General features: G+C 39.7%; 2 protein-coding genes and 1 pseudogene across 2 annotated transcripts; 1 reads left to right on the forward strand and 2 right to left on the reverse strand.

The window, feature by feature from the left end:
* Positions 1 to 408: 408 nt before the first annotated feature.
* On the forward strand, positions 409 to 1356 carry LOC142445841 (olfactory receptor 2D2-like; annotated as a pseudogene).
* A 2180-nt stretch (positions 1357 to 3536) lies between these two features.
* Positions 3537 to 4490, reverse strand: OR10A4 (olfactory receptor family 10 subfamily A member 4). Its single transcript, XM_075547720.1, has one exon. It carries the CDS (start codon positions 4488 to 4490, stop codon positions 3537 to 3539), a length of 954 nt encoding a protein of 317 aa, XP_075403835.1.
* Positions 4491 to 19929: 15439 nt separating this feature from the next.
* On the reverse strand, positions 19930 to 20898 carry LOC142445843 (olfactory receptor 10A2-like). Its single transcript, XM_075547721.1, has one exon. The coding sequence runs from the start codon at positions 20896 to 20898 to the stop codon at positions 19930 to 19932; it is 969 nt and encodes a 322-aa protein (XP_075403836.1).
* Positions 20899 to 23441: the final 2543 nt, after the last annotated feature.

Here is a 23441-nt window from a genome sequence, read left to right on the forward strand (position 1 = left end):
TTATACTCGAATATATACGGTATATGGTAGGAATTTGTGACGTGGTTTTTCTTTTGCATCAACATCAATAGTCATCACCTTAACCTTATGTAAGGATGATCTACGCCTCCTCACCCCAGATAAATACAATCTATTGCTATATTTCCAGAAAGGAGAAATGCAAAATAAAGAAATGGTTGCATTTGCTGTACTCTTCTCTTCCCAGATCACACCAATGCATCAACTTATAAAGAATTAACTTTTGCAACACTGAAAATATTCCAATGAAATGAACATAAATGGGCTTCTGGAAATGCTTGACAGTGGTTAGAGGAAGATCCTAAACGTTCTAACTCTGAATTATATATTTTGTCGGCCATCCATCATTTACATCATTGTGTAGCATGCAGTGAAAAGGGAACACCAGCTATGAGACAGACCAACGAGACACAGGTGGAAGAATTCATCCTCCAGGGACTCTCTGATGACCCCTACACCCAGAAACTGCTCTTTGTCTTATTCCTGTTTGTCTACCTGGTCACTGTGCTTGGAAATCTACTTCTCATGTCCATTGTTTGGCTCGACTCCCGTCTTCACACACCCATGTATTTTTTTCTCTGCAACTTGTCTCTGGCAGACCTCTGTTTCTCCACAACCACTGTCCCTCAGGCCCTCGTTCACCTAATGTCCAGAAAGAATACCATTTCATTCCAACGTTGTGCAGCTCAGCTTCTATTCTTTCTCACTTTGGGGGGGACATAATGTGCCATTCTGGCAGTGATGTCCTATGACCGATATGTGGCCACCTGCAGTCCTTTGCATTACTCCAACGTCATGACCTGGAGGGTGTGTGTCCAGCTAGCCGCAGGGTCATGGAGCAGCAGCCTTCTTGTGTCTATTGTGGACACCACCTTCACACTGTAGTTACCTTACCGAGGCAGCAATTCCGTCGCTCATTTCTTTTGTGAGGCCCCGGCCCTGTTGGTCCTCGCCTCCGCCGACACTCACAAGTCTGAGATGGCCATTTTTCTGATGGGGGTTGTGATTCTCCTCATACCTGTTTCCTTAATTTTGGTATCCTATGGCAACATTATAGTGACTGTGATTAGGATGAAGTCAACTGCTGGGCGGCTGAAGGCTTTCTCTACCTGTGGCTCCCACCTCATGGTTGTCATCCTGTTTTATGGGTCAGGAATTATCACCTACATGACGCCAAAGTCTTCCAAAGAACAGGAAAAACTAGTGTCTGTGTTCTATGCAGTGGTAACTCCCATGCTTAACCCGCTCATCTACAGCCTGAGGAACAAGGATGTGAAGGGGGCTCTGAGAAAAGCAGCCTCAAGGAATGTCCTGTGCAAACTTGAGTTCAACCTCTGAGAGTGAATGAAGAGACACTGCTGCTCCCTATTTGTCTCAGACTTGAGTGAGTAGTTGTCTTCCTTTTGAATCTGTGGTGAAATTCTCATTTTGCATCTAGTGCCTGCATCCGCGCTCCATTTTTCATTCCAGACTTCCGTTGTGTGGGAGGCCAATGACTCGTGGAGCAATAAGAAGAAACATTTGCTTTTTTCCTGCTTGGTTATTGGCATCTGAGGATGAGAACATCTCTATCTGGACAAGATTCATAGTCTATAAACCCAGGAGCCCAGATATAGACCTTTTAAATTTTGTTGTATATTTCCATGTATCTAATTCTGTTCCTCCTCCAACCCCTTTGTTGCCTGGAGTTTCTGGAACTTCTGCATCATCAAGTGCTCTAAGAGGAACACACGTTGTTTGGGTTAGGTGCTGTTGAGTTGATTGGGACACAACAGCGACCCAATGGGACAGAGCATAAGGGCCTCCTGGAGTTTTCGAGGCTGCTCTCTTTAAGGAAGTGGATTGGCAGGTGTGAGGGGTAGTGTTTCCTGTGAAGGTTCTGAATGGCATGGAACCATGATCCTTTTGGTTAGCAGCTGAGCCCTTGATTTGTGGCACCAGCGCTCCATTAACCAACAATCACTTACTGGGGACTACATAGGATATGTGTGTCTTTGATGTGGGTACTATAGAGCCTGATTATAATTAAGCAGACTTTGCCGATTTCTTGCCTATCATACTTGCTACCTGCTGATGTCGCCGAGCTTGTCTTCCTTAGAATGAACTAAGAAGCTCCTCCTGAGTGGCTAGTCGTGATACAGAGAGAGCCAGACACAGACAAGACTGAGCAGTAGTTTATTCAGCAGAGATACGCTTCAAGAGCGTGAAACAGGTCCCCTCACAAGTTGAAGAACTTGTTTGAGGACAAAGTACCGATTTTAAAGAGGACTGCTGGCAAAGTTCCACTGGCTGGTTGACGTCACTCATGTATTACTAGGAGCCCTGGTGGTGCAGTGGTTTGAGCACTTGCCTGCTAACCACAACGTTGGTATTGGTACCCAGTAGCCACTCTCTCAGTGGAAGATCTGGCAGTCTTTGCATTCGCAGAAAACGCGCGAGCTTGTAAACCTCTGTGGGCCATTCTACTCTGTTATACAGTGCTGCCGTGAGTTAGAAGGAACCATCCCAGGACCTTTAGTACTTCAGAGGAAGGGGAACTTTGTGTAGAAGATTCAACTTGTTCTGACAGGTTTTTGCCAAACTCGGGGAAAAGTCCTAAAAAGAGACTATTGTGTTGGTGTTTTGATAAGCAATCTTGAAGAAGAAGAGATTTTCATTTAATCAAAAGGAATTTCAGAAAAAATGTAGACAATAAAGAATGCTGGGATTATTTACACCAGTTTCTCGTAATCTGCCCCCTTCTGAGAATGGGATGTTCTGTAGACTATTTCTATCAAGGAACTCTTACATCCCAAAGTAAATAGTTTGAGATGAAGGCAATTATCAGTATAGAGTTTTCTTTCTCCAGATAAGGTCCAAACTAATATGGTAGCAAACAAAAAACCCATCAGTTGCTGGCCATTGAATCATGTGTACTTGATGAATCACTGGAGATTTTAAATGTCTTTTATGATCTCTCTTTCTAACTGGAATGTAAACACCATAAGGCATGGGATTTGTTTTTTTTTCTTCGCTAATGTATTCAGGGCCCAGGACAGTGCCTGACACATGCTGGTTGCTGAATAAATTATTTGTTGAAAAAAATGATATAATGAATGAAAATAAAATACTATTTAAGCAATCATTAATTTAATTACCTTGTATACAAAGAGATACAGGAAATTTGACAAACAGAGCTATACAAAGCATATTAAAAAATGAATGGTGTAGAGTTCAAGAAAGTTTAAAATGAATTTCAAATGGCAGGTGATAGGTAAGTCACTTATCGCCCTTCAGATATGTTCCCAATTAGCGACAACTAGCAGCGCCCTTGGATTCTCTGTTCTCACAGTCCCACAGTATGGGCCCCTATACTTCCTTTGTTCACCTTTGTCCCTTAATTCAGAAAAAAATTCCAACAGAAAGTTCCAAACTCAGCATGAATACTGTGGCTCTTGGGAAGTGTACAGATCAAAAATCCATTTTGGAATTTTGTTTCCTTTCCTTTTGTCCTTGCATTCTGCTGCTTCCATTTCAACCTAAGTTGGTCTTAGTTTCTGAAAACCCAGCGTCCTGTTAATGACCCTCTTCAATGCAGCCTTGACTTCACTGTTCCTTAAGCTATAGATGATGGGGTTCAACATGGGAGTCACCACCGTGTAGGAGAGCGAGAGCACTTTCTTGCTCTCAGGAGAGGTGCTTGACCGCGGACGGAAGTACGTGAGGATGGCAGTGCTGTAGAAGAGGGAGACAACCAAGAGGTGGGAGGAACATGTGGAGAAGGCTTTGCGTTTCCCCTCCACTGAGGGCATCCTGAATATAGTAGAGAGGATACGGACATACGACCCCAGGATCAGTAAGAAAGGGAAGAGGATAAATAAGACAGTAGCTGTCAGAGCCTCCAGTTCAAACAGGGAGGTATCAGCACAGACCAAGGCAATGACAGGGGGGCTGTCACAGAAGAAGTGGTTCACCCTGCTGGGGCCACAAAATGGGAAGCTGAAAATCCATGTCGTCTGTACAGTGGCCACTGGAAAACCTGAGAACCAGGAAGCAGCTGCCAGCTGGAAACAGGCCCTGTGGTCCATGATGAGTGGGTACCGTAAAGGGTCACAGATGGCCACGTAGCGGTCATATGCCATTGTGGCCAGGAGGCAGCACTCGGCAGCCCCAAAGAAGAAGAAGAAATACATTTGAGTGGCACAGCCAAGAAAGGAGATGGTTGTGTCCTGCATGACCAGGGTCCCCAGCATCTTGGGCACAATGACCAAATTGAAACCTATCTCCAGGAAGGACAAGTTTCTGAGGAAGAAGTACATGGGACTTTTAAGAGCAGAGTCAGCTGTAGTGACCAAGATAATGAGGACATTTCCCATTAAGGTAATCAGGTGAATGGCCAAAAAAAGGAGAAAGAGTAAAGCCTGGAGCTCAGAGGGCAGGGTTGAGAAGCTCACAAGAACAAACTCACTGACAATTGTCCAATTTCCCCACATTATTTGGCCCAAGATTTCATTAAGTATTCAGAGCCCAGGGGAATGAGGGAGGAGTCTGTATGTTTTCTAGACTCCTCTCATGTCCTGCTTCCAGTTTTGAAGTAGTCTAAATGTTGGACTACTATCCCTAAGGTGGTGAGTTGAACTCACCACCTTTATACCGGTTCCTGTAAAGATTTTAGCCTCAGAAACTTGATGGAGTAGTCTCCCCTGCCTTAGAGGGTCATTATGAATGGGGATGGCCTTGTGGGCAGTGGATTTGTTTGTTTTGTATCATGTCCTTTGAAAGGGAGCATCCCGTGGACTCCTTCTCCACATTTCTTGTTCGAATTGTTGATGATCAAGCTGTTGTGTCCTCCAAAATGCAAAAACAAAAAGACAAAACAAAAACAGATTGGGTTCACAATCTGAGGGAACAATACTAAGATTTTAGATTGAACTGAGACATACCATATAGGGATAGTCTGACTTTTTTTCTGCTTTATCATCAATGGACACAACTACAGCTACACATTTGTACACCTATAGCTTCTTTCTCTTCAACAATTAATGGTGCTTAAAAAAAGACAACCCAAGAAACAAAAACAAAACAAAACATATTCAGGCATTTCTTAATAGAGAGATCTTGATGCATAATAAAAGGCAATTTCCTCCCGCCTCCCTGCAGCAAAACAAAAGAATGGGAAGAAGAAAAATCAAGGAAGGGGACCAAAATTAAATATTTTGAAGAAGAGATTTGAATTTACCTCAATTGTCAAAAGCTCATACCCAGGAAGACCTCAGTATGGTAAAACAATCTCCATTTATAAACTGAAAAAATTGTAAGCTAAGGAGAAAGAAATGAAACACAAGACAGAAACTATAGCTATTTTGATCCCAGGGTCAAAGAGTTCTCCATGTGGTTGAATGAGCCAAAGATAACACTGACTCAAGATAGTGTCAGATCTATGGAGAGACTCGAGATGTATTCAGCGTAAGTCAATGTCCTTTGATTGGCTTTTGTAGTGCACACTTTTAGTCTTGACTATCAAGTTTTATGAAGCTCACTGAAAGATGCAGGTGTTACTAACAAGATCCAATCCTGTGAAAAAGAAACAGAAAATTCTATCATTGCACAAATGACTAAGCTTCAAAATGGTAGCCCTGAATTTTTGACTGATGACTAAAATCAAATGAAGAATAAATCAAGAGCTCTTTGCACAGTAGCTAACACACTGGCAGTAACGGGTGTTACTGTTACTACTACAATATAACCCTACACCTATTGTCCTCCTTAAAACCACTTATTGTCCAACTTGTAGTCCAAAGTCATGGTAGTCCTTGCTGTTCACTTCCTAAGGTAAAATAATTATTTATTTAATAAAACAAATATGGATTACCTACTATGTGCTTTGGTCAGTTTTAGATACTGGAGTTGATACCTAAGTAAATAAAATATAAAAATCTACAGTGTTATAAAGCCAGCTTTTTAGCAAGGCAATGAGACAACAAATAAAGCATGGAAGTAGAATGTATAATAAATTAGGTAATGATAAAGCAATGTAGAGAAGAGGATGCCAGGGAAAGCCTTACTGAGAAGGCGGTGTTTGAGGAAAATCCCAAGTAGGCTCAAGAGGTAAAGTGAGGAGGTGAAGGAAAGTGTGACCTAAATAACAAAAGAAGTGGACGGATTCTATTTGTTAAAGATTTTGACTCATAGAAAGGGGGGACCGATTACAAGGCTCTACATATAACCTCCTCTCTGGGAGACGGACAAGAGAAAAGTGGGTAAAGGGAGATGTTGGACAGTGTAAGATATTGCAAAATAATAATTTATAAATTATCAAGGGATCATGAAGGTGGGGATGGCGGGAGTGAAGGGAAAAAATGAGAAGCTGATACCAGGGGCTCAAATAGAAAGCAAATGTTTTGAGAATGATGATGGCAACAAATGTCAAGTGTGCTTGACACTATGGATGGATGGATTGTGATAAGAGTTGTAAGAGCTCCCAATGAAATGATTTTAGAGAAATAAAACAAGAAAAAATATATTTGGACTCATATATTAGTTTTTGAAAACAACTAGGCATTACTTTCATGAAATCTTTTTGAAACGTCATCTTATTTCATGGTAATTATTAACATGAACTATTCTATGTGATTTATGTGCCTTATTTCATTTAATTCATGTGGCACTGGGCAGATATAGGTTTTCCTATTAGGCCAATCATAAAATTGGGGACTCTGAGCCAAAGAAAGTGAATACTTTTTCCTTTGTTGGACAGCTAGCCATTGCTGGCATCAGGCTGCCTGACTTTAATCCATGGATTTAAACATCAGGTAAATACTTCCACCCATTCTCAGAATATGAATAAATTTGAGGCTACCAGGGCAGGCAAGTAGGAATATCTAGAATGAAGTAGGTAGTAAGAGCACAAAAACCAAGACAATTTCTAAAGTTAGGGACTATTAGACTTATTTTACCACTTTCATAGTCTTTATCTTAGACTAATAATTATGAACGTATATTTATGTTTCATAATCTTGGTACTGTTGTGGCACAGTAATTAATGTGCTTGACACAAACCCAATGGTTAGTAGTAGGTACCCTACACTGCTTCAAGGTAGAAAGACGTGGGACTCTTGCTTATAAATATTGATAGCCTTGGAAACCCTGTGGAGGCAGTTCTGCTTTGTCCATTGAGGTTCACTAGGAGTTAGAATTAAATCCAAGAGAACATTGTTTCTCTTGGTCTCCTATTATAGTTTAAATAGTAAACTCCTTGAGAGTAGACAATATGTCAAAATTATCTCTTACTCAAAGCTTATTCCAATACTTTGCAAAGGAACTTTACTTGATAAATGAATAATAAGAAAAATGTATGAAATAATCAAGGAAATATTTATACATTTTTTCTTTATAGAGTCTTTTGATAGACGATCTTTGCAGGCAGTGTGATAATATAACATGTGCAAGGCATTCTAATGCAGGCATAGTGAGCTCCATAAATATGAATTTTGACACCAAAAATGTGTGATAGGGTTTCATACAATTTGCACAGACTTCAAGTATCCTCTTGTATTGATTGTGGGTCAGAGCAGACTTGATGGCCCCTAACAAAATCTTGTATCTACCCCATTTCAGCAAATGCCACCTTCAGTTGGGAAAACTAGCAACTCTAGTATAAACCCTGAATTCATCCCTCAAACCTGATTCTCCTTCTTCCTAAACACTTGGTCAATGCCATCTTCTCCATCCTGAAGACCACTACCTTTAGGTTCTATTTTCTCTGACCTGGAATTTTATAGGAGCCCACTGCCAGATCCTTACCTAAAATCTATCCTCAACTCATACGTTATCTTTGGGACAACTTTCATTCAGTCACTTATCTAGCATTTTCTGTCACTTCCTACTGTCCTAAGCTAAAGTACAAATCTTTTAACAAGGTCCTTGTTTATACTTTTTTGTTGTGTTTCCGTTTCAAATTCCCCACACAGCTAATGCTTGAGTCTCACCAAAATACTTGCTGTTTATTGTACACGGTATATTCTCACACTGCCTTGCATTTGTCCACATTTCTCTCTACCCTTGGAAATCTCTCTCTATAATTATATAAACCTTTCTTATTAATCAAGTCTCATTTGAAGTATCAGTTGTTTTTCTTTATAATGCTTCCTAGTCTTCCCATGACAGCCTCAAGAACTATTATATCACCTAATTTCACTCTCTCATAAAACTTTTGGCAATCCTTTTTAGAGCACTTTTGTATGGAGTGCTTGGGTGGTGTACATGGTTAAACTGCTTGTCTGCTAACTGAAAGTTTGGCAATTTGAGTCCACCCACAGGTATCTTGAATAAAAGACCAGGTTACCTCTTCCCGAAAAGCCAGCCATTGAAAACCCATGGAACATAGTTCTACTTTGATCTGAATGGCATAGCTGTGAATCAAAGTCAATTTGATAGTAATGAGTTTGGTTTTTTATTGTTTTTGCTTTGTTGATAATTACATATGAGTGCATCTATTTATGTTGTCTAGTTCTTAATGCTATGAAGGCTAATACAGCTGTTCATTTCTGGATCTTTTGTACTTAGCATATTTAATTTTAAATATGTAGTAATTAATGTAGCTTAAGCTTTTATAATGGAGCCCTGGTAGCATAGTGGTTATTGATTGGACTGCTAATTGCAAGGTTGGCAGTTCAGAACCACTAGCAGCTGTACAAGAGAAAGATGAGGCTTTAGAGCCCCATTAAAACTTATAATCTCAGAAACCCACAGGGGCAGTTCTCCCCTCTCTATAGCGGCACCATAGTCAGAATCAACTCAATAGCACTGAGGATTTTTGTTGTTGTTGTTTAAGTTTTAATAGTTTTATGAACCATTGGATCTCTAGTTGAACTTACAATATTATATATATGCATATATATGTTAAGGTTCCTCAAGGTAAGTTTATTTCATTAAACATTTTGTTATATGATATCCAACCTAAGAAGATATTTTACAAGCTTTATTTGAACAGCTTTGGATAATTCAATGTACCATTATGTTCATTCTTCTCAAATATTTCATTGTAATGATTTCTAGAACAGAACTATGATCTTGGGGACATGCCAGTTAGGCTAGCTCCCAAAACGATTTTGACATCAACTATTCAATTTATATTCCTTAAGCCAATTTGTTCTACAAATAAAGGCCACCTAAATTTTTTATCAGAGACTTTAAATCATCTGATATATGGATTGGGTATAATTAAATACCACTGTGTATACTGACATTTGGAATGTATGCCTGTTGTTAATATAACAACAAACATCTCTTGAATGTGTTCATCAAATACTTGAGTGAAATGAAGATAAACAATATTGATGCTAATTATTTAATTAAAAAACCAATACCATAAGGATTAACACCAATCTTTCATGAACAATTTCACAATATACCAATGGACAATATATTACCAAACTCATTTTATGAAGCAAGTATAACCCTGACACCTACCAGGCAAAGACATCACCAGAAAATTAAAGATCAATATCCCTGAGGAATACAGACACCAACATTTTCACAAAGTTCTAACCAACACAATTCAACAAACAATAAAAAAACTAATACATCACGAGCAAATGGGATTCATACCAAGTGTTCAAGGATGGTTTAGTATTAGGAAAGCAATCAACCACCACAAAACAAAATCCACCACAAAACAAGATAAAGTTAGGAACCGTATGAATACATCAGCCAATGCAGAAAGGGCATGTGATATAATTTAACATCAATCCTTGATAAGAAGCCTCAGCAAAAAAGGAATAGAAGGGAATTTCCTCAACATAATAAAGGCCATCTATGCGAAACCAGTGGCTAGCTTCTCACTTAGTGGAGAGAAATGGAAAACATTCCCTCTTTTAATGGGAATCAGACAGGGTTACCATTCTTATTAAAAATAATAGATAAGATAAAGGGCTAATTTCAAAATTCTATGGCAAACTACAATATTTTGATAAGAAAAATACAAATACAAAAAAACCATCAAGAAATGGGCACAAGACAACTTCCTAAAGATGACATCCAGTGGCCAAAAATTATATAAAGAAATGTTCGCATTGATTAGCTATATGAAAAATACAAATGATAACAATGAGTTACTACCTCACACCAACACTCTTAGCAAATTCAAAGACACAGAAAATAATAAATGCTGGAGAGAATGTGGAGAAAATGGAATTCTCATACATTTTTGGTGGGATTGTAGAATTATACAAATACTATGGAAATCAGCATGGCACTTTTTAAACAAAGACAAATACAAACACAAATACCTTATGATCCTGCAATCTCTTTGCTTGGTATATGCCCTAACAAGATAAAGACTAAAACACCAACAGATAGATGCACACCTAAGTTTAGTGCAACAATGTCTAAATTAGCTAAAAAGATGGATACAATAATAAAAGACAAAACAGATTACAGAGTTGTGGATAAACAACTCTGGTACATTCATGTAATGGGATAGTATGTATCCTTATAAAACAATGTCAAACACCTCAAGACATAGATAAAACTTTAATGAACATTATGCTTGGCAAAGTTTAGTAAATTTCATAAAGATCAATATTCTATGACACCAAACTTATAAAGGACAAAAGTAGTTTTCACACTAAAGGATCAGACTTTAAAGACTAGGACGGCAAGGTCAGGAAAGTAAGTGGGGAGCCAGGGTGGGAAGAACAAACACAAACAAGGACCATATATAAGGAGGGGTGGGCGTGCTTCCTGGGATACCGTCCCAATTTGCTGAGCTGAGCTGTGCAACCTCATAGAATCTGTTTTTCTTTGTATCCATTAGAGTCCACAAACAAAAGGGAATATATCGATAGGTCAAGACAAATAAGTAATGTTAAAATTGAGATAGAGGTAGACAGAGAGAAGGAGCGACATAGGCTAGAAATCCTCTAGGTTCCTTCCCCAGGAGATCTCAACACTGGTCTGAGGGACAATCAAAGAAGGAGAAGGGAAACTGAAATAGACTTGGGTCCTTTTGTGACAAAACAAGTTTGTTTGTTGTTTGTTTTAAACTGAATTCCAAAATCCTTGTAAAGAATATTTTCTGGCCACCCATTTCCTTCAACTGGGTATAATTAGTTACTCAATTCCTTGTGGTCTTAGTAGCTCTTCAGGACACCCAGTGGTTTTGAATCATAATTATATATGTCTTTTTCTGCAGATTGTGAGCTATTTGATGACACAAAAGAAATTGTATATATTATGGTTTCCTCATTATATTGCCTGACACCTAATAAATAACAGTAAACAATAAATAGGTGCAATGTTCAATTATGAATTAACATTTATGTAAACAATAGTTAAGTGGACTAACTAATATGTTTAAAAGTTAATGAGGTTCCTTATCATGAAAATTCATAGTGAATTTATGGTGGTTAAATTGATCACTGTTTCTTGTTTGCCAAACTTCCTTTGAACAAAATTCTAAATTATGATCTGGTAAGAAATATAGGAATACATTAACAATGATTACTTTTGTTATTGTTATTATTACTATTATTATAACAGCTACTCTTTATTTATCAACATGGCTAGGTCAAAAAGAGAGTAGCTATGTGAAATTGGTTTATGTGAGAGTCTGGGGCTGTTTCCAGCCAGTCACTCAAGGCATGTTGGGTACCCACCACATGCTGGCGATCTGAGAGGGATGGCTAGGCTCTCTTTCCATTGCACCATACACTCCATAGTGGACAGTGGTGGTGGGGTGAGATGTTGCATGGGATCCTTCCTCCTACCCGTGACCAGACAGACTCTGTTTGCCCCCATCAGCTCCAGTCTCCCCACATAGCTTCTTTTCCTTTCCTGTCCCCTTGTCACCTTCACAACACCGGCCTCTTTAGCACTTTTGAGTCTCTGTCTGCCTGCAGCCCTGCGTTCTGCTGTGGCCCCATACCTGCGCCCATGGCCACATAGAGATGTTGCGAACAAAGAAGGAGTCTCATGTCTGGCCACAGCCCTTCACGTGGCCTCAGAGACTCTGGGGCTGCCTGCATGTCATCTGGTGGCCTGTGGATGGCACTCATGGAGTGCCTCATTGGAGGTACTACCAGGGACAATTTTTCACAGTTGTGGTCAATGCAAACTCCCAAGCAACAAAAGAGTGAGGAGTAGCTGTGTTGATGTTGCTAGAGTTTCAAGAAGACCCATAACCAATGTACATGATATTGTATAGGTTTTTATAAAAAAACCTAATGAAGAGTAGCTGAGACCAATGGCAGTAGAATCCAGAGAAAAAGCATAACAAAACATGAGAGTGGTGATATCGGGAGGGTGGAGGGAAGGTAAGGGATATCGGGGGAACAGATTACAAGGATCTACATATAACCTCCTCCCTGGGGCACGGACAGTGGAGAAGTGGGTGAAGGGAGAATTCAGATGGTGTAGGATATGCCAAAATAGTAATAATAATTTATAAATTATCAAGGGTTCATGGGGGAGACCGGAGCGGTGAGGGAGAGGAAAAGATGAGGAGCTGATACCAAAGGCTCAAGTAGAAAGCAAATATTTTGAGAATGATGATGGTATCATGTGTACAAATGTGCTTGACACAAGGGATGTATGTATGGATTGTAATAAGAGTTGTATGAGGCCCCAATAAAATGATTAAAAAAAACATAGTTGGAGAATTTCATAAGTCACACCCAACCCAGCTCTTAGACACTGGTCTACAAGTAACAAAAGGAACCAAGAAAAAGGCTTTTAGGTAAAAAATCAGAAGTTATTTAGAGGAATCTTTGAAAATTCTATTAATAAATCTAAGGAAACTGGCATATGCCTAACACAGTAGTCTTTTTTAACTTTTAAAGTAATCACTATATTAAAAACAAATGCATCTCATAGGTAATTCCAACATTTAAATTAATCAGATTGAACATAGAGCAGGGTCACTCTGAGCCCCATTTGCCTGGCTTTGTACCTTTCTCCTGCCTCCTAAGATGTCCCCACACCTTTCATCTTCAGACTCTTGGGCTACAAGGGATACAGGATGAGAATGTGATTCAGGACTCTGTACCAGCATTCTTCCTATCCTTCCAACTCCGCCTTTCCCTTTACTCATCATGTTCTCTCTCTTATTCTCCATTTCCTGCCTTTGAGCTATGCCTCTTTCTCTTTTACATCTGTCATCTTGCTCTTCTGTTTCTGACTTTCTATTCCTTTCCCCTCCCAAGTGAGATGGGGTGGGAGAGGGGAAGTTGATGGAGAGATTTTGAAGACTTGAACTTCTTGTAGCCCTATTAGTGTAGTCAAAGTGGCAGATTTGTAATTCAGCTACTCTTTTACTGCTGGTCTTGCACAGCACCAAGTGTGCTTGCTATCACAGTCATTACAGAGAAGGCGGGAGAAAATCGGACGTGGAAAGGAAGGTGACAGAGAATCTTAGTTATGGTTGCATGCTTGCTTATATTACTGTCTGGAGTGCCCCTTGTAGGACATATTAAATTAAAAACCAAAAACAAACTCACTGCCATCGACTCAGTTCTGACTCACAGTGACTCCCTTTGGGTTTCTGAGATTGTTAACTGTTTACAGGAGTAGAAAGCCAAGTCTTTCTCCTGTGGAACTGCTGGTGGTTTTGAACTGCCGACCACATGGATCACAACCCAAGGTGTAACCACTACACTAACAGGGTCCTTGCATATCAGATAACATACTTAAAAAAGAACTCTGTAAAACTACCAAATAACAACCATTTGAGGCCACATAATTATAAAGGCAAAGGTACAGTTTTGAGTTGAAGTTCTAACTATTATTTTTATTTTTGCTGTACGATTGTGACCATTTTTGAGTTGTGATTTCTTCAACTGTTCAGTTAGGACATAATAAATCCCCTACTCACCTTACAGAATGGTGGCAAGAATGAAGTGAGGCCCTATATGGTCACACACGCTTTTGACATTCTAAAGCAAGGCACGTGATTGCTCACTATCCTTTCCCCAGGACCATCAAATGGTAAGCTCTAGGAAACTCACTGTGCTTTACTTGAGACTTAAGAGCTCCTTATTGGTCGCTCCGAAAGGCGTCCGGGAAGATGCCTATTTTGGCGGTGAGCCATTATCCTCTTTTTAATGAATTTCAAATCGGTGCCCTTTCCTCTCATCCTATACTTACCTCCGTGAAGCGACACTTGTCTGTATCGCATTCCAGACTAATTCTTGCCTGTGTTTGTCGCCCTAGAGATGCCTAGGCTGCATTTGACTGAGGAGACACAGAGGAATCCTATATACCTCTGGCTGTGCTCGTCTTGATCCACGCTGCCGTGGAACTCTGGCCTGTGTGTATGTCACATTCTGAAGCTTTCCTCCAGGATTGGATTAAGAACCTGGCAAATCTTGGCCTGTGGCTGGACTGGTCCCTTTAAAGAAGCCTGGGTAGCAGCAGTTACTGCGGGAGAAGTTCTAGGATGGGCCTTTGTCAATCACTCTAGAGAATTCCAGCCTGTCTCAGGACTATTTCAGTCCCTGCTGTTTACTGTGGGGATCTCATTCCCCAATGCGCCTGCGTTCTGATGTGAAATCATGGAGTCACTGTGAATTCTGAGGAGATCCCAGGAGTGGGATTCTTTGAAGCAATACTTTGAGGAAGGTCTTTATGGCAGCTTCAACATCTCCTGCACTTGGGGTACAAGAGCAAAGGGACAAAAGTTGATGGCCTGCTTATTCTCCCAGGTTTGTAGCCAAGAAAAAGGATACCTAGAGCATGCCAATCTTTTTCTACATCCCCTCACTTTGATTCCCACTGGCCTGGTTTCCAGCAACGTCTCTGGCCTGTTCCTGAAGTTTTCAAGCATGTTGGGGAGAGCTCATTAAGCACCCTCTGAACCAAAGGGAGACCAATCACATAAAGATTTATAAATACGAGGTCAGAGATGTTTTGATAGGGTTGATTACCGACTCCAGAATCAGATGAGAAGAAGAAAGTCAATTGATTATCTTAAAATCCTGCACTGGATGCAAACTGAAATTGAGGGAGTAAGGCACAATTCATCCTTCGCAATGAAGTTTCCCTTAGATAATCAGAGCTTCTTCTAAAGACTTGGATGGGTCTCTGAACTTCATTTTTAACAGCGCTTATGAAAAGCTAATGTATTCCATGTTTCTTACTGAAAGCAGTAACCTTCTTTGACTTCAAAGAAGTCCACCAAGCAAATGAATGAATTCACTCACAAGACATTTAAAATACGGATCTTCCTTCTAAGCTGTCCATGCCACTATGGGGTTTGCCATTTTCCATCCGGATGCATCAGGGCAGTGAATTCATTTTGCACTTTGCTCTAGGGAAATGCCCTTGTTCCCACCAAAAGTGGTCATAGTGAGGTGAGTCAGGCAATACAAAAGAATCGCTGTTTATCGTTCTACTGGATAGCCCCTTTTCTTTACCCAGTGTCTATCAAAATCTCTGCCAGCTTCTATGTTACCCTTGGATAAAAACCAAAGCTAGTGTGAGAGTAGCAACAGGACTTGCCCAATTCTCTCCACATCCTCTCTACCCCATCTTGTTCCAATTACAAGGAGGAGCAATTGTATTATATGCTCCAGTGGCTATAAATTAATTCTTAGATCTATTTTGAATGTTCATTAATTAATTACTTCAATGAATATTTGTTGAAAGCCTCATATGTACCATGTGCTGGGGATGCAGTAACACATGTAATAGACTTCCAGTCTCATAATAGCCCATTAAATTTAGAGAGGAAGACAAACATCAAAGAACCATGTAAAAAACATTAAACTACAATTGTAATGAATGTATGACTAAAATAACAGGACGTGTCTATGAATACAGCATTTCCCTTTTCTTTCCCTTGGATAATAACTCAATCAATGTTATTATGAACAGCAACCCCCAAAACTTTAGCATTCTCTTTGGACAGCTGAGAAGAAGCCTTTAAGAGGTTAACTAATCAGCATGAGTTATATTTTTCAGTCCTAAAAATCTCAAAGGAGCTCAATATGAAAGTGGGAAATGAAGAAAAAGAACTCCCCTTCACTGAAGTTTGAATTCATGATTAACTAACACACAGGCAAAAACTCCACTGCTGAAGAGTTTATTCTGACTCACAGAGACCCTATAGGATAAAGTAGAACTGCTGAAGAGTTTATTCTGACTCACAGAGACCCTATAGGATAAAGTAGAACTGCTGAAGAGTTTATTCTGACTCACAGAGACCCTATAGGATAAAGTAGAACACTGCTGCATAGCGTTTCTGAGGCTGCAGATCTTTATCGAATTCTTCAGAGTGGTTAGTGGATTGGAACTGGCTACCCTTTGGTGGCAGGTAAATACATACGCAAGAGAAGAGGTATTTATATTCTGAAGGAGCCCTGGTGGCCTAGTGGGTTATGCATCGGGCTGGTAACTGTGAGGTCAGCAGTTAGAAATCAGCAGTTAGAAATCACCAGCTGCTTCTTGGTAGAAAAATGAGGCTCTCTACTCTTATAAACAGTCACATAAAAGGCTTTCAAGATGGAGACTCGCAGGAACAGTTCTATTCTGCCCTCTAAGGGTAAAGTGGTTTTTGTGCTGTGCTGTTAACTGCCAGATCAGTAGTTCAGAAATACCAATTGCTTCTCAGGAGAAAGATGAGACTTTTTTCTCTTGTAAAGAGTTACTGTCTCAGATATCACATGAGTAGGTCTACCCCATCATCTAGGATCACTATGTGTCAGAATTGACTCAATGACATTGAAGTCATTTGTCATATTGGTTCATTAGATTTAACTAAACTCAAGAGCATTGAGTTCAGTCTATGTGGTGTGTTGTATAGCCACCATTGCATAGGAATAGTGTCCCTGCCCTCACACTGCTTTGTGCTCTGCCTATTCACTGTTCTTTCCTCTTGACGCCCTGGGCGCCACCATCGCTAAACTTGTAGTCCCATATTAATATTTTAATGTCGAGCTTTGCAGAAAATAAACTCTTCAGAAATATGCATATCATAGTATAACAGAAAAAAATTGTGTAGCTTTCGTTTTGTTTGCCAAGTACATTGGAGAAGATACACATGTAAAATAGTTGCTCAATGTGAATTATGAGGTTTTCTACTGCCATAATGAATTACAGTCTGGAAACCCACAGTGGCATTTGTACCCTATCCTGTAGGGTTGCTATGAGTCAGTATTGAATTTGATTTTTGGGTTTTTTGTGTTGTTAAACTAGGGTCTTTAGGTACTGCAAATCATGGATCCAGTTCCTTGCTAACCAAAAGACTGGAGTTGAGATGTAGTCAATTAATATGGCCCTTATAGCTACAATCCCTTATGTGATATATTATAATTCTGGACTCTGTGTCTGTGGCTATGTTCCCATTTTGGAGGGAATCCTCTGATATAGCATCAGGGTATATGTACATCCTGACCTTGAGGGTATCTTTGGACTAGAAAGATATTATTTATGACACCAACCTTCATTTTCCTTGGGGGTAAGATTGGCTAAAAGAGAAATCACACCTCGCTCAAAATCATTCCTCAGTATACAAGAGCCATCTGAGACACAGAGAGAAATTGTAGGACCTTGGAAGAACATTCCCAAGACCTCTGTCAGAAGTGGTGGAGTCCATCAAGACCAGATGTACCACAGTCTGTGGCATGGGGACTCAGAGGACCAGTGCCAAGACTGCGGGGCACCTTTTCATCATCAGCCTGTGACTATGGGACTGTGAGACAGAGGTAGACGCAGGTTAGCTTCCTGGCCCACAGAGCCAGAAGCCAAGGCATCATGTGGCTATGAGACTGAGGATCAAAGAGAGGCTTGACTACTAGCTGAGGAGGTGATGCTATGGACCGGTGACTGTATCCTACCACATGAGTGAGGGGCTGAAGACCAGAGAGGGATTTGATTGCTGGCTACAGAGGGGTATTGTGGGCCAATGGGTGTATGCTTACTGTTTACCCATTTTGACTTGTTCCTTAATAAATTCCTTTAATGTTGATTATTATCTGTACTTCTGTGTGGCCATTGTAATGAATTCTCAAACCTAGCATAGATGTAAAGTATCGTGGGAGGAATGGTTGGTGTCAGAATAGTGAAAGGAGGATGGAGCACAGAGGCATGTCTGACCCTGCCTTGTCTCAAGAGGGAAGCCAGAGGAGGTAAAATATGACCCCTATGCTGCTTATTGTGAGAGTCCACCCAGAGGCCCCCTTAGAAAATAAGGCCTGGTAAATCTACTTCCAAAAAAGCAACCATGGAAACTCAGCAGAGCACAGTTCTGCTTTGATGCCCATGGGATTGCTGTGAGTCAGTCAACTCAGTGGTATCTAGGGCTTGTTAGATTTGGAATGGGGCTATGAAGAAGAAGGTGCTTTATGCAGCTTGGTGTATCAGATGGACCTTGAAAGATGTGATGGATTTGGTTAAAATAAAGGGGGGAAAATAACTGTCAGGAAAAGAAAATAGTATATCATCAATTGCTAATCATCTAAACTATGAACTCAAAAATTTGCATGAAATGCACAACTCTGATTTATTCACTTGTTCCTTCCTCTCCCTTCCATATGCACTACATTAAAATTTCATTAAGGTCTTATTGTTAACTAGTACATTTAAAACATACAAATATCTGATGACAAATGTTTTGCACATAGCTATGGGACACGTGAAGCTCTGGTGGTGCAGCGACAGTGCTTGGCTGCTCACCTGCAGTCAGCATGTGGAACCCACCAGCTGCTCCGCAGGAGAGAGATGCAGCAGCCTGCTTCCCTAGAGACTTACCACCTTGGTTACCCCAGATGCAGTTCTATGCTGTCCTATAGAGTGGCAATGGGTCACAATCAACTCCATGGCTTTTTGTGTAAGTGTGTGTGTTTGCATGTGCATTCGTGTGTGTGTGTGTGTGTGCGTGTGTGTAGGGAGACAAACACCCTCCCATCTGCTTGTGGGAATACAAAGGTCTACAGTCATGTTTGAAAAGGGTTGCTCATATAGTAAAATTTCATATGGAGTTATTCTTTATCCATGAAATCAAGTTGCTAGTTTTCTTTCAGTTACATTGGCAGAAATATAAAAATATATGTGCATAATTCTATTTTCGATAGCATGATATTTAATAGCAATAATTGGTTAAAGAAACTACCATATGTTATACTCACAAAACCGAGTATGAAGAAGTTATAATAAAGCATGAACAACCTTTAGGTTATTAGAGAAGACCTATGTTAGAATCAGGTGGGATCTTGTTAAGCTTTGGAGTGGGGAGCACATGATTATGATGTATAAAAATTACTTAAACAAGGTAGGAGCACCTAAACATGAGATACAGCGTCCATGGAAGTTCACCTTACCTTCCTGGGGGTTATAGATGCAGAATGGAAATAATTATTGGGGGTATAAAGATGTATAAATGAGGATTGATGATCCACTTGTTATATCCACACGAAATACCAACAAACTCAAAAGAACCAACACTGCCTCATGGGCATGAGAACTGAAATGAGACAGTGAGCAGAACTATGCATTGGTAGGGATTATAAAAGTTTTTATCTGCTGAGTAGATTCAGATTTGCTTAAAAGAAATGAAAGTGACAAGATGTTTTTTCATGAAATTTTCTGACTTTCATTATGTGAGTTCCCAAGTTCAAATTGCAAGCAATTTCCTAAGTCCACACTCATGCAGCTGAAGTGAACCTCTGAAGTGACTTTGCTACAGAAGTTTGTACTTCTAATTGCAGCAATAAAAAACCAAAAAACCAAAACTGACTTTAAATTTGGAATGCGCAAGGAAAAGAGTTTGGGAGGTGGTAACGAAAGTTCTAAACTATGTCTGTGCTTCTTGCCCTCACTGAGAATTTTAATAGTTGTTTCAGCAGCTGTATTTATTTCTAATGGAAATACAAAGAGAGCCAGAGTAGAATCTCATGAACTGATTTTCCCATAGTCAGTAGACCTGAAATCGTACACATTCTATGTCCATGGCATGTAGCTTCTGAGACTTAAGGCCTTGTGAAAGGTCCGGCCAAGAGCATTCTTCACTTCAGTATTTCTCAAGCTATAAATGATGGGGTTCAACATGGGAGTCACAACTGTATAGGACAGTGACAGCAGCTTTTTGCTCTCAGGAGAATTATTAGACTTAGGTCGAAAGTAGGTGAGACTTAAGGATACATAGAAAAGGGAGACAACGAGGAGGTGAGAGGAGCAGGTAGAGAAGGCCTTTCGCTTCCCTTTAGCGGAGGGGATCTTGAGGATGGCAGCAGCAATGCGCGTGTAGGAGCAGAGGATCAGCATGCAGGGTGTCATGACAAACAGAACGGTTCCAACGATGGCGTAGATTTCAAACTTTGCTGTGTCAGCACAGACCAGCCTCAGCACAGGTGGGCTGTCGCAGAAGAAGTGGTTCACCTTGTTACCACAGAAAGGAAAGCTGAAGAGCCACATGATCTGTACAATACCTACTGGGAAGCCGGGAAACCAGGAGGCAGCAGCGAGTTTGGCACAAGTTCTTTGGTTCATGATGACGGGGTAGTGCAGGGGGTTGCAGATAGCTACATAGCGGTCATATGCCATGGTGGCCAGGAGGGAGCATTCATCCACTCCGAAGAAGAAGAAGAAGTACATTTGAACAGAGCAGGCAAGGAAGGAGATGGTTGTGTCCTGGGCAATCAGGGTTGCCAGCATTTTGGGTACAATGACTAAGTTGAATCCGATTTCTAAGAAGGACAAATTTCTGAGGAAGAAGTACATGGGACTGTGCAGCATAGGGTCAGCCAAAGTAACTAAAATGATGAGGCTGTTTCCCATAAGAGTGATGAGGTAAATGATCAGGAACGTCATGCAGAGTAATGACTGTACTTCAGTAGGTAGGGAAGAGAAGCTCATGAGGATAAACTCACTTACCTTTGTCCTATTTTCCTGAGCCATAGGTGTAGGCATATACGCTCAGCTGTGAACATGGAGAGAGATTTTATATTGGAAGTGTCTGATTCTGGATTTTTTGTTCACATTGCATCTCAGAGTTAAGGAAAAAAACAGTCAGAGTCAAACTCTGAAGCGAAAAAGAATAAAGACACAAGCAAGAGTGGTTAACATCTAATCTTTGAGATGTGCCCATTTTAGCTCATGAATAAATTAATGAGTGAAAGGACCACTAAAGGGCACATTCTAGAAGAAAATGATATTCTTGGAAATACCTACAATATTAGACACACTCACATGCAAGTGAATTTATAAAACAATTAAAATATAATTATACATAAAATGAAGAGACATGGATTTAAAATACACACTACTATGCCAGAAATGACAACTTGAGAGGAATGGTGTCATATCTGTTGTTAAAAAGAATATTTCAAGATTTTCCCTGAAGTGCAGTGTTGTCAGTGATAGAATAATATCCATATGCCTACAAAGGAGACTAGGTAATAAGAGCATTACTCAAATTTATGAACCAACTGTGTTATCTGGGTTCTCTAGAGAAATATACACAGTTTTATATACAGAAAGTGGCTCACAGGGTTGTAGAATTGGGTAAGTCTAGTTCAGTTCAAGTCCTTGGGGCAGATGTTAAGCTGTGATGTACCATGACTTGAGCACCTATTGAGTATCTGATGAACCAAGAAGCAGGAAAACTACAGGCTGGTGGAGGCAGAGGCATATGAATGCAAGGTCAGGAAGTGCTTTGGTGATGTAGAGTTGAAGGAATCCAAGTTCAGCAGGCAATATGGCAGGCTACTGAAAGCTCCTAGGGTTAGCAGACAAAACACTAGGTTCATTACCACACTTTTCACAATAGTCAAAAGGTGGATACAACCAAGTGAAGGTATAACTGAATGCTAAATAAAATATAACCATACAATGAGATTAGTGAGTCATGGAGAGATATGAAGTCCAGGTGAATGTTAAAACATGGTCAAAACCTGAAAGCATTATGCTGAGTTAAAGAAATCAGTCCCCAAAGCACGGACACTATGTGCTTTTAGCTATATGCTACAAGCAACATATATGTAGAGGAGTCCTGGTACTCTCGGGTTACATGTTGGGGTTATTAACCTCAAGGTCAGCAGTTCAAAACCACCAGAGGCTCTGTGGGAGAAAGATGACATTGTTTACTCCTGTTAAAATGTACTGACTCAGACACCCCACAGTCAGTTCTACTGTATCATAGAGGATGGGTATGAAAAGGTCTGGATTAGATAGTAAAGTGTGTGGGGGGGGTGTGTGTATGTGTTTTTTTTAATCTATGGTTCCCAGGAGTGGAAATCAGGTAGAAACAGTAGGAGTTTATGTTGAAAGGATATTGATTGTATGCTAATGGAATAGAGTCATTTGTAAAAGAATAGTGACGATGGTGCCACAACAGGAAATAAGTTATCAATGTCATTGAATTACACATGTAAAAAATATTGAATTGATGAATGCTTGTATTTTCACCACAATAGAACATAAGCAACAAAAGAGGAAGTAAACAATTAAACTTTTAAAAAGCTCCATCATGTTATTTTACTCACATGTTCATCACAGTTGTAATTTCGTATTTTTTAACTTAAAACAACCAAAATGTACATACAGATTTAAATAAAATAAAACAGTCCCTCTGTTCAGAAAACATGAACAAATCTATTAAAAACAGATCAACCGCAGTAGAAAAAAATCCAACCAGACAAGCAAAAACTAGAACTAGTGTGTGAGTTGAGCAATCTAGCCATATAAATTGAATTTTTTAATATACTAGCAACCAATATGGGAACACAACATTAAAACTGCATTACTATTTACAATCACTCACCAAAAGAAATACTTAGATGTAAATATAACAACTACACAAAACTAATGAAATTAATCAAAGATCTAAATAAGTGGATTAAAAGATTCACCACACTAAAGATATTAATTCTTCCCAGATATATAAATTTAAGCTATTCTTATTAAAATCATAGCAATATTTTACATATCAGGTAAGATTATTTAAAAATTTGCATTTTTAAATAACTAGAATAGCAAAAAACAATAAAAAATTTTTTTGGTTGCGGTTAGCTGCCTTTTCCTGTTGATACTGACTCATTGCAATCCCATGTGTAGAGAACAATCTTCTTTCCACAGGGTTTTCAAGACTACAACCTTTCAGAAACAGAGCGCTAGACGTGTTTTCTAAGGTGCTTCTGTGGGAGTTCGAATCATTAAACGTTTGGCTAGTACCACAGCACTCAACCATTTACTAAATTGAAACAATTTATCTGTATGAAAAATTTGACATTATACAACTACCTGTAGTAATTTGTATCTAATACGTTGGTCAATTGAACAAGATAGAGAACACAGATATAAGCCCCTAAAATTATATGCTCAACTGATATTTTTACCAAGGTGCCAAAGCAATTCAACAAAGGAAAAAAAACCCCCCAAAACTAGACTCATTACCACTCGCTGAATTCTAAGTCATAATGACCCTATAGGACAGGGTAGAACTGCCTCCATGG

Source organism: Tenrec ecaudatus, chromosome 4 (assembly GCF_050624435.1).
Source record: "Tenrec ecaudatus isolate mTenEca1 chromosome 4, mTenEca1.hap1, whole genome shotgun sequence".
NCBI classification, from domain to species: Eukaryota; Metazoa; Chordata; class Mammalia; order Afrosoricida; family Tenrecidae; genus Tenrec; species Tenrec ecaudatus.

Bases quoted from the DNA above. Each gene is read 5' to 3' on its own strand.
- OR10A4 (XM_075547720.1), bottom strand. From the start codon at position 4,490: ATGTGGGGAAATTGGACAATTGTCAGTGAGTTTGTTCTTGTGAGCTTC.
- LOC142445843 (XM_075547721.1), bottom strand. From the start codon at position 20,898: ATGCCTACACCTATGGCTCAGGAAAATAGGACAAAGGTAAGTGAGTTT.